This window comes from Vidua macroura, chromosome 8 (assembly GCF_024509145.1).
Source record: "Vidua macroura isolate BioBank_ID:100142 chromosome 8, ASM2450914v1, whole genome shotgun sequence".
Taxonomy (NCBI): domain Eukaryota; kingdom Metazoa; phylum Chordata; class Aves; order Passeriformes; family Viduidae; genus Vidua; species Vidua macroura.
Window position 1 is genome coordinate 591175 of NC_071578.1, and position 16399 is coordinate 607573.

General features: G+C 54.1%; 1 protein-coding gene across 2 annotated transcripts in view; it reads left to right on the forward strand.

Annotated features, from left to right (window-relative positions):
* The window catches only part of STK32C (serine/threonine kinase 32C), a 72393-nt gene extending 57487 nt beyond the window's left edge, over positions 1–14906 (forward strand). Inside the window, exons 3-12 of one of the 2 annotated variants that reach the window (XM_053984191.1) lie at positions 6655–6806; positions 8752–8925; positions 9353–9390; positions 10080–10169; positions 10710–10813; positions 10904–11020; positions 12435–12560; positions 12705–12836; positions 13707–13774; positions 14580–14906. In XM_053984191.1, coding sequence (XP_053840166.1) covers positions 6655–6806; positions 8752–8925; positions 9353–9390; positions 10080–10169; positions 10710–10813; positions 10904–11020; positions 12435–12560; positions 12705–12836; positions 13707–13774; positions 14580–14697 — 1119 coding nt within the window. In that variant the 3' untranslated portion in view covers positions 14698–14906. Of the gene's footprint in view, positions 1–6654; positions 6807–8751; positions 8926–9352; positions 9391–10079; positions 10170–10709; positions 10814–10903; positions 11021–12434; positions 12561–12704; positions 12837–13706; positions 13775–14579 lie in introns of those variants that run through there. The other variant, XR_008438190.1, reaches the window with a different exon arrangement.
* Positions 14907–16399: the final 1493 nt, after the last annotated feature.

Here is a 16399-nt window from a genome sequence, read left to right on the forward strand (position 1 = left end):
GGGAGGTGTCCCTGCCCTGGCAGGGTGGCACTGGGTGGGATTTCAGCTCCCTTCTCTCCCAAACCCTTCTGTGAGCCCGTGCTTCTGTGAGCTGGATGGGAAGACTGAGGGGTGCTGTTGTCACAGCCAGCAGCCCTCTCCTGTTGGTGTCCCCTGGGCTGGGTCACTGCACATGGAGAGGTGGCCGTGGGCAGATGTCCTGGCCCTGCAAACGGGCCTTTGTGTGCTGGAGACAATGGCTGAGAGAAACGCTGCCAGAGACACTGCTGTCAGCGCTGTGCCAGGACAAAGTGCTGCTCAAACAAGCTCTGCATTCAAGCAGGGAAGGGTTTGGATTGATTCAGAGTAACTTTTTATTCAGGGTCAGACAGTTATGGTTCCGTTTGGATTGATTCAGAGTAACTTTTTATTCAGGGTCAGACAGTTATGGTTCTGTTTGGATTGATTCAGAGTAACTTTTTATTCAGGGTCAGACAGTTATGTTCCGTTTGGATTGATCCAGAGTAACTTTTTATTCAGGGTCAGACAGTTATGGTTCCGTTTGGATTGATTCAGAGTAACTTTTTATTCAGGGTCAGACAGTTAGGGTTCTGTTTGGATTGATTCAGAGTAACTTTTTATTCAGGGTCAGACGGTTCCGTTTGGATTGATCCAGAGTAACTTTTTATTCAGGGTCAGACAGTTATGGTTCCGTTTGGATTGATCCAGAGTAACTTTTTATTCAGGGTCAGACAGTTAGGGTTCCGTGCCCTTGCTGAGCGTGGGGCGAGTGGCACTGTCACGGGCAGGTTGTGTGCACCTGCAGCCCTGGGCCAGGACTTGGTGCCACAAGTCCCTCTGGGTGTTACCTGACCCCTCGCCCACCAAGGGCAGGTGTGAAAGGATCTGTGCCCAGAGCTCCCTCCAGGACCAGCCCTGAGGGGATGGAGAGGGGCTGCAGGTGCTGGCAGCCTTCAGTGCTTCTATCTCACGCTCATGGCACCAAGCTCTGGGTCAGCATTGTGGAGGGGGAGCCCCTCTGAGGGGCCAGCAGCATCCTTGAGGGGCTGCCTGCCCCTTCAGCGCCTGCTGGTGTAGGGGAGCTGCTCCTGGGGTGCCTGTGGGAGATGCTTCCAGCAGAGCTTCATCCAGCTGTTCCCGTGGCTCATGTGCTTAGTGGATCCCTGAGACTGAATTCTGGCACTGCAGATACACCTGCGAGGCAGCTTTAGGCTTTGTTCTCTTGGCTATGCCTAAAAAAAAAAATTGATTAGCTGATTTTTGTCCTTAATATTTGTGAGGGTTGTAGAACAAATTATTATGAACTTTTTGATTACCAGTGTTACACAGATGCTAATTATCAGGGAAGGGTTGCATTTTAATTGCCAACAGCACCATCATAATACAAGATGGATACAAAGATGCATTTGAATGCCAGGGGAAGTAGTTCTGTGTTCTGTGCAGCTGTGGCCATGTCCAGAACAGTGATCCCTGTTTGCAGCTCTCCTGATAGCAGCTGAGAGTTTAAATGACTTTTTTTTTTTTAATAGATAATTGGCAAGATTCTGCCTGCAGTTCTTGGTACAAGGGCAAAGCAGAGGGGTCCTGGGGATGCTGGGTGACAGGGATCTCCCTCCAGCCACTTTCTAAAGGATGAAAACCCTGGGAAAAGTGAACGATGTCTTGGTGTAAGAGCTGAGCCATTCAAGGAGAGCTTGGCTAAAGGAGATGAACTCGTTAGAAGTCAATATTGAGGTTATCCTTTCAGCAGTGCACAGGTGAGACAAAGTCCTTCTCACCTGCTTTACTCTTTGCTCAACAAGCTCAGGAAACCAGTGAACACAATTGTCCAGCCTGTCCTCGCCCTTGCAGTCTGTCTCCAAAGGAAAATTTAGTGTTCAAAATGAAATCAGTTGTCAAAAAAGCTTGAGCTGTTTCTACATCAGGCTAAGTGCCTTCTCAGTGCTTCTGGTCCTTTGGGATGAAGGACTTAGTTCTCCCTGCTCCAGAGGCTGCACCTCTCCCGTGTCCCCAACACCTGAGGCTGCTGCTGTGCTTCCCCCACAGCAGAGGCTTCTTTGCCCACGCAGTCCCAAAGCCTGCTGATGCTTCTGGGTGCCACAGGCAATTTAATGTTAATGCTCCTCATTTCAAACTTCAGCCTCTCTGGAAAATGGCAGTTCTGTAGATACTGGGGAAAACAAGGAGGGATAAATACCCAGCAGAAGCTGGAGGAGAAATCAATATATGTGGGCAAGGTGCAACCACTGCAAATAAGAATTTTTATAAACTAGAGCAGTGGCCACGGTTCAGAACTGGGTGGGATTAAGGGGTTTGAGGTAGGTGTGTAGTGCTGGCTGACTCTAAGCCTTGACTCTGCTCTGAAAACAAAAAGAGGGTGATCCAGGTTGTACGCTGAAATGTCCCCGTGGCTCTGAGCCGCAGTCAACAGTGTCTGTGTGTGTGGGAGGATTCCAGGGCATCGGTCTCGTCTTACAGAGGCAGAAGCCAAAGGAGCAGAAATTCAAGAAGGAAACCCAGTGCTCCCAGTTCAGACCCAGGGACAGATCCCTGAGTCAGCTGTGGGTTTGTCACCAGCCGTGACGGTGACGTCCCTCAGGGGCCACGAGTACCTTTGCTTTGGGTGACCTCTGCATATGCAGGAGGAAACGATGTCTGTGTGGAGCCGAGGTAGAGCGATGCCCACTGTTTACCAGCTGCATGGATCCTGCCCAGAATGCAGCCACGGGCTTTGTTGGAGCCCAGGAAAACTCTGCTGTCCTGGGATAACAAGGCTAAGTCAGGACATGCTGTCAGATGGTCAGGTGACCTCTCATCTGAGTGGGGCTTTCAGCCTGATGAATTTCTCCAGAATCAGCAGGGCAAAAAGTTATTTGATTTCTAAAGGAGAAAAGGCAGAGCCCACTGGAGGCAGCGTGCCAGGCTGGGAAGTGCAGGGATTGAGCCGAGCTGCCAGCTGGGGTGAGAGCTCAGGTGTTGTCACTGTGACAGCACAGGTGTTGTCACTGTGATAGCACAGGTGTTGTCACTATGACAGTTCAGGTGTTGTCACTGTGACAGTACAGATGCTCTCACTGTGACAGTTCAGCTGTTGTCACTATGATAGCACAGGTGTTGTCACTATGATAGCACAGGTGTGGTCACTTTGACAGTTCAGCTGTTGTCACTGGGATAGCACAGGTGTTGTCACTGTGATAGCATGGGTGTTGTCACTAGGATAGCACAGGTGTTGTCACTGTGACAGTACAGATGCTCTCACTGTGACAGTTCAGCTGTTGTCACTGTGACAGTTCAGCTGTTGTCACTGTGACAAGTACAGATGCTCTCACTGTGACAGCACAGCTGTTGTCACTGTGACAGTTCAGCTGTTGTCACTGTGACAGTTCAGCTGTTGTCACTGTGACAGTACAGATGCTCTCACTGTGACAGTTCAGCTGTTGTCACTGTGACAGCACAGCTGTTGTCACTGTGACAGCACAGCTGTTGTCACTGTGACAGTACAGATGCTCTCACTGTGACAGTACAGGTGCTCTCACTGTGACAGCACAGCTGTTGTCACTGTGACAGTTCAGCTGTTGTCACTGTGACAGTACAGGTGCTCTCACTGTGACAGCACAGCTGTTGTCACTGTGACAGCACAGGTGTCACTCTCTCGGCCCGGGAGGTGTCACCTGCCCCTGTCCTGGCTGGAGTGGTGGCTGTGGCTCCAGCTGTCCCTGCGGGATGGGCGGCTGCGCACAGCCCTGTGGCAGCACGGAGTGCGCGGGTATCTGGGGCTCTGTGACAGCTTTTTGTGCCGTGCCTTGAGCAATCCACTCGCAGCTGCTGCCCGCCTTCTGCCTCGCAGGGCTGGCTCCGTTCCACTCGTTTTCCTCATGGCTGTATTTAACCACCAAACGCTCCCTTTGTGTGGCTGCAATGTGCAGAACGAGGATAGAGCCATTTCTGCTTCTTGCCTTGCTCTGCATTGTAGGCTTGCCTGAAAATTGATTAATTTTTAAAAAACACTCTTGACTTGTGACCAAATAGATGTTTATTCCTTCCCCAGGAACAGATGCATGAACTGAGAAGCACAAAAACATACGTCTTGTGTCACTGCCATTCTGGGGGGACACAGGCACATCCATGCACTTCTGTAAGCAGGGGCACCTTAAGAATGGTCGCTGCCTGTGACAGGGGCATCGAGTGGCTGAGCCCAGCCAGGCAGCACCAGCACCGGTCCTGGTGTTGGTTTGACCCGAGTTAGACCCCGACCAAGAGCGGTGTGATGTGATCAGTACCTGGTGGTGGCTGTGCTGCAGACACAGCGCCCCTGCCCAGCTGTCCATCAGCCGTGGGGCTCGCTGTGCTCTGTCCATCAGCCATGGGGCTTGCTGTGCCCTCTCCAGCTGTCCATCAGCCATGGGGCTCGCTGTGCCCTGCCCCACTGTCCATCAGCCGTGGGGCTCACTGTGCCCAGCTCAACTGTCCATCAGCCGTGGGGCTCACTGTGCCCTGTCCATCAGCCGTGAGGCTCACTGTGCCCTGTCCATCAGCCGTGGGGCTCACTGTGCCCTGTCCATCAGCCGTGAGGCTCACTGTGCCCTGTCCATCAGCTGTGGGGCTCGCTGTGCCCTGCCCCACTGTCCATTGGCCCAGGGGCTCACTGTGCCCTGTCCATCAGCTGTGGGGCTCGCTGTGCCCTGCCCCACTGTCCATCGGCCCGGGGGCTCGCTGTGCCCTGTCCATCAGCTGTGGGGCTCACTGTGCCCTGTCCATCAGCCATGGAGCTCACTGTGCCCTGTCCATCAGCTGTGGGGCTCACTGTGCCCTCGGGCAGCCCCACTGGCACAGGACATCCCCCGCCCATGCCATGGGCTCAGCTGCAGGCAAGGCCTCTCCACTAACATCCGCTTTTCCTGCAGAAATCAGAGAACAAACATTTCCAGAGTGCCCGGAACTGGTGCTGCTCTGTGTGGAGGTGATGCTGTTCCAATGCAGAAAACTGTTTATCATAATTACAGAGTACATGAAGTTTTCATCATTTTCTCGTTTATTATGCTGGGCTCCCATTTTCACTGTGGAGAAACAAGAGACAAATGACATCAGAATAACATGTAATACTCATTAGGGTACAGCAAGTCACAACCTAAAAAATAAAGGACCTAGAAATTAATGAGCTTCCAGTAATAATGTGGAATAAGCTGACATCAGGCGAGAATGTTGCTCAGTGCCTTGATGGCTGTTACTCAGAGGATTGGATTGTTTTCAGAGCAGTTCTACAGCAATGACCATGTTTTAAAGGAAAATTGTTAAGGCTTAAAAAGAATTTATAAAATATGAAGTTATTTTTGCCTGGTTTATTGAACATACAACCAATTCAGCCTGCTCTAGGCAGGGGCTGGATCCTGCTGGTGGTGTGCATTGTGGTAGGTCGTTGATTATTATTATTAAGTTTGCTTGAAGAAGGTTTTCCCTTATGTTTTGTACCTGGAACGGTCCCTGGCAGCTGGAGTTGAAGGGCTCTGCTCGCAGGGAAACAGCTCAGGTCACTCTGCCCACGAAGTGCCCTTATCGTGAGCTCTGAGGTGAGCAGAGAGTTATGGCAACAGCTGATTTTCAGCTCTCACCGCAGTCGTAACGACGGCGGAAAATAATCGCGGTAATTCCTGTGCATCACTAATTAGGGGGTATATCGGGCTAACGATAACCACCCATTATTTTGTCACCTCCTGGTGGCAGCGTGTCCTTGATGATATTATACCGAGCACCATTAGCGCTTGCAGATGGTTATTAGTGGCAGCGTTTAGAGGCGCGGGGTGTTCGCGGCTCCCACCTGTCTCGGTTCCCTGCCGCCCCCAGAAATTCCCTTTCCTTGTTCCGCTCGGTGTAAGCGGGACCCGCTCTCTGCCTGCAGCCCGCCGAGCTGCCCGGGGAACGTGTCCAGCTCATCCTAATTACCGCCACGTCTGATAATTAGCAGAGGGCAGACGTAATTACAGCAGGTGTAGACATGCCATTAGTAATTTACAGAGAGTTACCGTGATAGCTAATTAGCTCTTTCGAAAGCATCACCTTGGTAATGACGGCGTGGTTGGCGGAGCTGAGGGAGGCGCGCAGGGCCAGCCTGGCGGGCTCCGTGCCCGCGGCGAGCGCGGCTCCGGGGACAGGCCCGGGCTGTCCCTCCGCACCAGCTCTTCGTTGTCGTAACAAATTTGCATCTTGGTCTCTTTCTGCTGCCCCAAAGGGATTATTTTCCCCTTCCAGAGCCCAGCGATGTGCGGGCCGGGCAGAGCCACCCTGCGGAGCTGGGCAGCGGCGGGGTGAGCAGCGGGGAGGCGAGGCTGGCCAGGAGCCCTGTGGCTGCCTGACACCGCTTTCCATCCAGGCACAGCGAGCCCAAAGGTCTCTCGCACAGCTCCCAGACACAGAAAAGCTGTCCCTGGAGGCAGCTGCAGTTGCCGATGGGCAGTGGGCTGGAGCAGAGCCCGTGCATTCCCCAGTCGGGCACGGCGCTGAGAGCAGGGATGCTGCTGTCCATAGGCCCAAGTCTCAGCCTAGGGATCAGGGATGTTTGAGGGGGGTGAGGTGCTGAGCAGAGTGGGTCTCAGCTCCCAGAGCAGCAGATGAGGATGTGGAGCGTGCTCCCGACTCTGTTTTCTCCTCCCTGCCCAGGTGTGCATCGTGCAGAAGAGGGACACGGAGAAGATGTACGCCATGAAGTACATGAACAAGCAGCAGTGCATCGAGAGGGACGAGGTGCGCAACGTGTTCCGAGAGCTGGAGATCCTGCAGGAGATCGAGCACGTGTTCCTGGTGAATCTCTGGTGAGCAGGTCCCTCCCCTGAGCCTCCAGCGCTCACAGAGCCACGCACCCGATAATCCCAGGGGCTCTCCTAACGCTTGCCAAGGTCACTACAAACAGTGACAGTTCAAGGTGCTCGATAATGACTTCACTGTGTGCGCACTGGCAGAAATATCCTCATTACTGAGCAACATCTAATTTTAAAAAACACTCTTAAAATCAGGTTGAAATCTAACAAATAGCTTGAGTTGGCAGTGCCTGGGAAACGTATCCTGTCTAGGCAGTGCCAGTACCAAAGGCTGCACTCTGTCTCATCTGCCCTACAACCATCGACCCCTCAGCCCACCAGCATCCCTCTGTGTGCTTTGCACCATGCTCACTGGCCAAAGAAAACACATTCCTTTGGAGATCAGACACATCATTATCGAATTTTGCAGGAAAACCTAATTTACAGTCTTAGAAAGTAGAGCATTATATCCTAGAATCGTTGCTTAGTTTGGGGTGAGCCCTAGGCAGAGGCCTTGGGACCCCCTGCTACAGTGATCTGTCCTTTCTCAGCCTTCCTGCCCAGTGAAGGGTCCCCTCCCACTCCAGCAGTGCTGGATGTGTGCCAGGCTGGTGGGGAGGGGAACACTTCTAAAAACTGAGGAAGTTTTATACCCAAAGTGATGGAAGTGGGTGATGTGTCACATCTGTTTCAATGATCCATTGCTCCAGAATAGCCAATTGAGTTAATATTTATATTTTTCAGTTTCTTAGCAATTGCAAATGTTTTTCCCGACAAGCAATAAAATTCTGTAGAGAACTTGCTCTCGTAGCAAACCCTTTTAGTCGTAGTTTTAGAATAAACCTACATTTAAGATGGGAGCAGAAGTGAGTGATTCATAAGTATTATACAATCCCACATACTCTTTCCTCGGAACTGCAGTCACCAAATATAACAATGAGACTTGTTTTGGTGTATCCCCACTGCTGTCAGTCTCCCGTGGGACCCACGGCAGATTTAGAGAGGCGGTTTACTCCACAGTAAATATAAATCTCTTTTTCTGGTTTATCTGGTTAAATTAGCAGTTGTGTTTTCCAATTCATCTTCAAGATAGGCTGAGATATTTTAAGTAGGTTTTGTGAGATTGTTTGCAGTCGAAAATGTGAAGTTTCTTTGAAGTGTCTGGCTGGCAGAGCCTGAGCTCTGTGCTGGAGGGCTGACAAGGCACAGCTGCTCAGGGACAGTGACAGGGTGAGCAGGGAGGCATTACCTGGGATACTCATCTCTTTCAGGGAAGCATTGCTTAGTGTAGGAATTGATTTTAAAAAAAGTGAGCATCTTGAGCTGGATGTGCTTGATTGTGAAGGTGCAAGCAGCAAAGCTGCATCTTCAGTTTTGGGCCCAACACTGCAAGGACCTTGAGGGGCTGGAACGTGTCCAGGGAAGGGAATGGAGCTGGGAAGGGGCTGGAGCCCCAGGAGAGGCTGAGGGAGCTGGGAAGGGGCTGAGTCTGGAGCAAAGGAGGCTCAGGGGGGACCTTGTGGCTCTGCACAGCTCCTGCCAGGAGGGGACAGCCGGGGGGGTCGGGCTCTGCTCCAGGGAACAGGGACAGGAGGAGAGGGAACAGCCTCAGGCTGGGCCAGGGCAGGCTCAGGGTGGAATTAGGGAAAATTTCCTATCCAAAAGGGCTGCCCAGCCCTGGCACAGCTGCTCAGGGCAGTGGTGGAATCTCTGTCCCTGGAGGGATTTAAAAGCCATGTGGTTGTGGCAACTGGGGACATGGTCATTGGTGGCCTTGGCCGTGCTGGGAATGGTTGGACTCGAAGGTCTGGGAGAGCTTTTCCAGCACAAACAGTTCTGGGGTTCTGTGCCCATGGTGGGGCCATGTGCAGTTCTCCCTGGAGCTGCGTGATTAGGAGAGGGGAAAAGCCAGGCTGGGTTTGTGAGTCCCGTGAGGCTCAGCCACTCCCCGGTCCCGCAGGTATTCCTTCCAGGACGAGGAGGACATGTTCATGGTGGTGGACCTGCTCCTGGGAGGTGACCTGCGCTACCACCTGCAGCAGAACGTTCAGTTCACCGAGGAGACGGTCAAACTCTACATCTGTGAGATGGCGCTGGCCCTCGACTACCTGCGGAGTCAGCACATCATCCACAGGTACCTCCAGGGCTCTGCTGGGCCTGCTGGCACCTGCCCTGCTGGCCTCGGGGTGGCTCGTGGTGCCCGTGCTGCTGCTGGCCACCCCCTGGCTGCTGGTCCCCCCACCACTCAGAGGGAGTCTGATGCTTCACTGGGGGCTGTACATTTCAGGGCAGGTGTTAAAGCCATCCAGGACTTCAGACAAATATCCCCAGTATTGTTATTCCTTTTCTTGGGAATGAGGCTAATCCTTCCAGTTTTTCACCAAGTTGCCCAGGAAAAGCAATTTCTGGTCCATCATAAAGGGGCTTGCCTCATGTTAGAATATTTTTGTTTTATTTGTTCCTAATTTTTGATAGATAAACAATTGCAGGTTTTTTGTCATTGAGTCTCATCCCTGGTCTGACTGAGGTTCCATCTGCTGTAATCTTCCTTCTTTTCCCAGAGATGTAAAACCAGACAACATCCTCCTCGATGAACAAGGTAGGATCACTCTGCTCCTCTTTGTTTGCTCCCTCATTCATTCCAGGGACAGATTCTTTAAAAATAGTACCCAGGGTACTGGGTATCATTTTACCTGGGGAAAATGTGGGAAAATCTGCTCTGTTTTTATTGGATCATGTTTGGATGAACATCCCTGTGCTTTTTAATGTGGGGATGCTCACCCGACTGGCCTGTCCAGTGTGCTGTGGTCAGCACAGAGTGGCAGCCCAACTTCAGCCCTGGGAATCTGGAGTCACTGCAGTTCAGTGGCTTTGGAACACCCATGTCTAGGGCAGCTCCATGGCAGGAGCTTGGAATGAGATGATCTTTAAGTCCCTTCCAACCCAAACATTCTGTGGTTCTGCTAGTGTTTCCCTGGTGTCTTTTTCAATCCTGTAACTTCTGGCCAGAGCAATTTGGCCAGTGCTGAAGCTGCTGGGGGTTACTGGCTAGCTCCAAGTGTGATTCAAAATCAAAACCCAAAGCTCCCTACCCTTTACTCTCCTGGACAGCCCAAATCTTGGGAAACCTTTGGGATCTCCCATGGCCATGCCATGGGATCTGACCCTGACCTGGCCGTGTCTGTGCTACCCAGTCTGAGGGCAGAAGCTTATGAAACAAATGTGTTCTGACTCTGCATTGCCACTGCACTGCCATTAATTCCTTCTTAAAATGTGTCTTTATTTAAGGTCATGCCCATTTAACAGATTTTAATATTGCAACCATCATTAGGGACGGTGAAAGAGCGACAGCATTGGCTGGGACAAAGCCATACATGGGTAAGAGACAATCACTGCTCTCGTGCCTGTGTCACATTCCGAGTGCTCAGCACACGCTGCCCCAGCCAGGGCCCTCCAGTTAATTTAGGACATTGGTGCTTGTGTCCAAGTCATTCAGCACAGCCCGATTATTTGAGAAAGGGAACTCCCAGTGTGATGGCATCAGGACTGGCATGTCAGCCCATGCCATCCTGTCCTGCCCTCTGCATTACATCCTGTCCAGTCCCCCCCATCCCACCCTGCCCTCCTCATCCCATCTCCTCCTGTGCTCCCCATCCCTCTCTGGCTCCAGCCTTGCACTTGGTGTCTCCCAGGGCCCCATGGTTGTGCTGTCCTGTGTTGGGAGGGCTGTCCCTGCAGGTGGCTGACATCCCAGTTCCCAGTGAGGGCAGGCACACGGCTGCTGCTCCCCTGCCTCACGCAGCCTCCCCTCGGGCAGCCGTGCAGAAAAACCACCGTAAGCGTAGTGCTCTGACTGACAGGAAGGACTGGAGCAGAGAACAGCAAATAACCTGTTGTGTGTTATGCCTTTCTGCTCAGCCCCGGAGATCTTCCATTCCTTCCTGAGCGGCGGGACGGGCTATTCCTTCGAGGTGGACTGGTGGTCTCTGGGAATCATGGCCTACGAGCTGCTGCGGGGCTGGGTAGGGCTCCGGCCGTCCCGGCCCTCGATCGTGTGCCCTGGCTGCCCCAGAGGGAGAGGGGACTCCTCACCTTTGTGCTCTTGTCCCCAGAGGCCGTACGACATCCACTCCAACAACCCCGTGGAGTCTCTGGTGCAGCTCTTCAGCACCGTCAGCGTCCAGTACTCGTCAGCCTGGTCCAAGGAAATGGTCGCGCTGCTGCGCAAGGTGAATGGCCCTTGTGGGCTGGAGCTGGATGGGTTTTGGATGAATTGTCCTTCTGGGGTGGGTTTGGGTTGGATGGCAGCTACTGTGCAGGCAGGACTAGCTGGAAAATTATCAGCATATTCATAAACAATGAATAATAAGAGTAGCAATAATAATAATATACAAAAGACAGGCCAGGAGAGTTAGGGATGTTAAGCCTTGAGAAGAGACGCTCCAGGGAGACCTTAAAGCCCCTTCCAGTGCCTAAAGGGGCTCCAGGAGAGCTGGAGAGGGACTGGTAACAAGGGATGGAGGGACAGGCCATCCCTTGGCCTGGAACAAGGGATGGAGGGACAGGGAATGGCTCCCACTGCCAGGGGGCAGGGATGGATGGGATATTGGGAATTAGGAATTGTTCCCTGGCAGGGTGGGCAGGGGCTGGGATGGAGTTCCCAAGCAGCTGTGGCTGCCCCTGGATCCCTGGCAGTGCCCAAGGCCAGGCTGGACACTGGGGCTGGAGCACCTGGGACAGTGGGAGGTGTCCCTGCCATGGCAGGGGTGGCACTGGTTGAGCGGGGTGGCACTGGTCCCAGTCCAGTCTGGGATTAATGATTAATGATGTGTGTTGTGTGTTTATTATCCCTGTAATAAGATGCATGTTTGATAGCAAGGAAGCAAAGAGGCTGGTTTTGGTGTGACAGTCAGATTCCCAGCTGGGCTAGAATTGTGCCTTCCAGCATCCCATCCTCTCCATGGTCACTGTCACCCCTAAAGGCAGCACCTCTGGCTGGGATGGCAGCTCAGGTGGAGCTGCACTGCAGCACTGGCTGCTCCCTCTCGCTTGTTCTTTGGGGCTGAAGGGTCCGACGGGGTTGTGAGAGCTGCTGGGGGTGCCAGCTCTGTGGAATGCTCTGCTGCTTTCCTCATGCTGCTGCTGGAGAAAGCTGGGATGTGTTGGGGCTGCTGGTTTAGCTCTGGCTTGCTTGAGAACTCTGAAAAGTAGCTGGTGAGTTTGCTGTGGGAAAGATAAAGCCGGTGCTGGCAACAAATAAGTGCCTCTGATATGAGTTAATGTTGGGTGGGCAATTTGCATAATTAGATTCAGATTAATGAGGAGTTGCTGGCAGAGGCTGCGAAGGCGCATTCGGCGGGTTTGCATTGCCATCTGCTGGGCAGCCGGGCTTCCAGGGAATCCATCCTCTCACAGGCCTGTGCCAGCAGCCCCCTCAGCCGGGAGGGGACCCCCATGTCCCCCCAGAGCGCTGGGGTACCTGCAGAACATTTCCTTAGGAATGAAGTTATCTGTTCCCCCCAGCAGAAAGGCTCCTTGGCGTGGCTGAGCCCAGGCAGGCTGCTGCTGGCTGCCTTGCCTTCCTCCTCTGGCAGGAACTCTCTTCTCTCCAGTGCTGTCTCAGCAATGCTTTTCTCTCCCCAGCTGCTGACAGTGAATCCTGAGCATCGCTTCTCCTGCCTGGCGCACATCCAGGCCTCGGCTCAGCTCTCGGGCGTGGTCTGGAGCGACGTGTGCGAGAAGCGCGTGGAGCCGGCCTTCGTCCCCAACGTGAGTAGGAGAGACCGTGTCCCTGTCCCGAGCAGGGCTGCTCCTCACGCTGCAGAACCGCTGTGAGAGCAGAGCTGTTCTGAGGGGAGGAGGTTCCTGGGTCTCTGCTGTGCTTGACCTGAGCGGTGTCCTGTGTCCTGGCAGAAGGGCCGCCTGCACTGCGACCCCACCTTCGAGCTGGAGGAGATGATTCTGGAGTCGAGGCCCCTGCACAAGAAGAAGAAGAGGCTCGCAAAGAACAAGTCAAGGGATAACAGCAAAGACAGCTCCCAGTCTGTATGTGCTCCCCGGGGTAACATGCAGCTGGGAAAAGGCTGGATCTGGGCGGGTGTTGCAGCCGTTACGGCCACACTGCGGGAGCCACAGTGTGGATATCCACACCACGGGAGCCACAGTGTGGATACCCACACCACGGGAGCCACAGTGTGGATAGCCACACCACGGGAGCCACAGTGTGGATAGCCACACCACGGGAGCCACAGTGTGGATACCCACACCACGGGAGCCACGGTGTGGATACCCACACCACGGGAGCCACGGTGTGGATACGCACACCACGGGAGCCACGGTGTGGATACGCACACCACGGGTCCATTTTGATGAAAACATTTGCCCATGGAGTCGTTTCAACAACCACGTGTTCCTCTTCTGGAAGTTTGACCAACCTTTCACGGTAGTGGGTGCTTTGGGAAGTGAGATGAGCAGCAGAGGTCCGGGCAGCCCGGTGTATTCAGCCCCTGTCCCTGCACAGCCCCAGGCTGGGCACAAGGCAGCAGCTCCCTGTGTGCCTTGGCAGCGACTCCCACACGTGGGCTGTGTGCTGCGCTCTCCCCACGCTGCCTGAGCTCCCTTTGGGCTGACAGCACTCCCAAAATACAGGATACATGGAGAAACAAGTTATGTCTATGTCAGGAACGGTGTGATCAGTGTTTTATAGAAAACTGCTGCCGTGGATGGCACCAGCCCCTGGTGAAAGCCACACGGCAGCCGGCCCTGCTGCCTCCAGCTGTTGGGCTGAGGTGCAGGGGGGTGGGGGCTCCTGCACACAGCTGGAGGCTCCTGCACACAGCTGGGAGTGCTGGGGGCTGCAGGCAGCAATGAGATGCAGATGGGGCTGCTCATGCATGTTTTGTTTTTCTTCAATAGGAAAATGACTATCTCCAGGAATGCCTTGAAGCTATCCAGCAGGACTTTGTAATCTTCAACAGAGAGAAGTGAGTGCGTGGGGTGCTTTTTTTAGGGAAAAATACTCCTTTTTCTGACTTCCCTCAGGAATCAGTGCCACAGTGCCTGACAGCCAGGAGCACCTTGCTGCTGGCTTAGCCCCAGGTGACTGGTGTCAGCAGAGGAGCTCAGGTGCTGCCTGTGTATGAAAAATGGCTCTAGCCACAAAGGGAGGCAAGATCAAGGATTATTAACTGCCATTAAATAAAATATGCTGTAGAGAGACTTCTGGGATTTAACATGTGTGTTGACACTGCCTCCTTTCCCCCGTGGCACCTCCTCACCCAGCCTGCTTTTAGCAGATGGTGTTTTGGGAAACAAAGGCAAGGAAACTTGGACTCACCAACCAATGGTTGTGGAGATCTTTAACACATAGAATGGATTCCTAGGATCATTCAGGCTGGAAAAGTCCCTGGTGGGAATAAGCAGGCAGTGAAAGTGCTGGATTAAAGGCAGTGCTTGCCCAGGGTTGGGCTGTTTGCTCCGTAAGCAGAGCGTGGGGCAGGCTCAGTGGGGAGGGGCTGGCCTGTGCTCTGGGTACTCGTGGCTGAGGTCTGGGTGGGCTGAAGCCTCGCAGGTTTTGGGGCATTTCAGAGCAGTTCAGTGCGGTTTGCTGATACGCTGAGCTCTGTCACGACCTGTTTGTGAGCTCGGGGAGGACTCCTTGTTCTCCGTGGCCCTGCCGTGGGCACCTCTCGAGCAGGGAGTGCGCACCGGGGCCCAGAGCCCCCTGCCCGCTCCTGGGGGACAGCCTGGGGGACAGCTCCGTAACTCCTGCTTCCTCTGCCCCCACAGGCTAAAGAAGAGCCAAGAGCAGCCCAGCGAGTCCGTGTCTGCCTCTGAGACCACCGACGAGGCCGAGGCCGAGCCCCTGCACATGTGCAGCTCCGTGTGCTCCTCGGGCAGCAGCTAGGCCGGGGCCAGGCCGCCCGCCCTCACCTGCCCTCAGGTGCGCTGAGCACCCGAGCCCGCCCCGCCGCCGGCAGCTCCCCTTTGGGGCTGGAGCCAGCCAGAGTTCCCACAGGACTGCCCCGGGCCATGGATCGCCAGCCCAGCTCCCCTCTGGGGCTGGAGCCAGCCAGAGTTCCCACAGGACTGCCCTGGGCCATGGATCGCCAGCCCAGCTCCCCTCTGGGGCTGGAGCCAGCCAGAGTTCCCACAGGACTGCCCCGGGCCATGGATCGCCAGCCCAGCTCCCCTTTGGGGCTGGAGCCAGCCAGAGTTCCCACAGGACTGCCCCGGGCCATGGATCGCCAGCCCAGCTCCCCTTTGGGGCTGGAGCCAGCCAGAGTTCCCACAGGACTGCCCTGGGCCATGGATCGCCAGCCCAGCTCCCCTTTGGGGCTGGAGCCAGCCAGAGTTCCCACAGGACTGCCCCGGGCCATGGATCGCCAGCCCGGAGCCGTGGCTGCCTGTCGGGGGAAGATACGGCCTATGCAACTTGTCAGGGGAGGAGATCAACTTATTTAAGTCCTTCTGTTTTAATATCAGGTTGCTGATCTGCACAGTGAGAGGACAGGGAATAAAGCCATGTCCTTGGGTCCCACGGGGGGAGACAAGGAGCAGGGGGACACGGAGCAGGGAGGAAGGCCCAAGAGGTGGCGTGAGTTTGACTGTGGCACTCACTGCTCACAAATGCTGCTCTGGGGATGGGCAATCCCTGTGCAGAGCAGAGCAGCCCCGGGGCCTCTCTGGCACCAGCTCCTGGGAGCCTCCAGCTGCTTGGGTCCTGCAGCACAGGGATGTCCCAGGCACCTCCTTGTCCCCGTGTCACCTGTCAGTTCCTTTCCCCATTCAAGGCAAATAAATGTTTTTTTTTGTGCACTCCATGGATTCTTCAGGGGCTGGGTAATGGTTCAAGGCGTATTTGAGATGCAGAATGCATTTAAAATGTTTTCTTCCTTGACGTGGCTGCTGCGGGCAGTGAGGAGCTGTGGGATGGGTTGGAGGGTCTGGCTCCATGTGCCCAGGTTCAGAGGACACAGTTTATCGCAGGCTGAGGTTTTGTTGGAGGCAGAGTGGGTGGCCTTGCAAGGCTGCTTGGTTATAGAAGACAGGAATATCGTATTTCACCCTTTGATTTGCTTTATTTTCAGTGTAAAGTACAAGTACTGTATATAATTTGCCAATACCTGTCTTAACTTCTTGATAAGATGGGAAATCTTCCCTTGCTCCAGCTGTGGGCATTGCCTTTCTTGTTGCAGGGGCCTTTGCTGTATTTGTTGTTGAGCCTGCTGCAGAGTGGGTTTTGGTTGCTGTGGCTGAGCCCAAGCCCTCTGGTGCCACACGACTGCTCTGGTGGCCCAGGGGCGTGGTGGGACCACAGTCACCATCAAACCATCAGCAGCTGTTTGCTGCCAGACGCTGGGAGGCTGCAGTGTGTGCATCCTTGCTGGGTATTCCTAATGCAGAAATGCCTGGGAGATAATTTTAACAGATTGGATTCTGTCAGGACCAGTTTTGTTGCAGTTTTTGTTTCCATGAACAAACCAGAAAGGCGGAATGGTACGAAATTGCACAGGCAAGGACACAGCGTGTGTGTCTCCCACAGTTTTATGTGGGAATTAGTGTGTGGCTGCACTTGTGCAGAGACGTGTTTTCATGGAAGTCTTGAG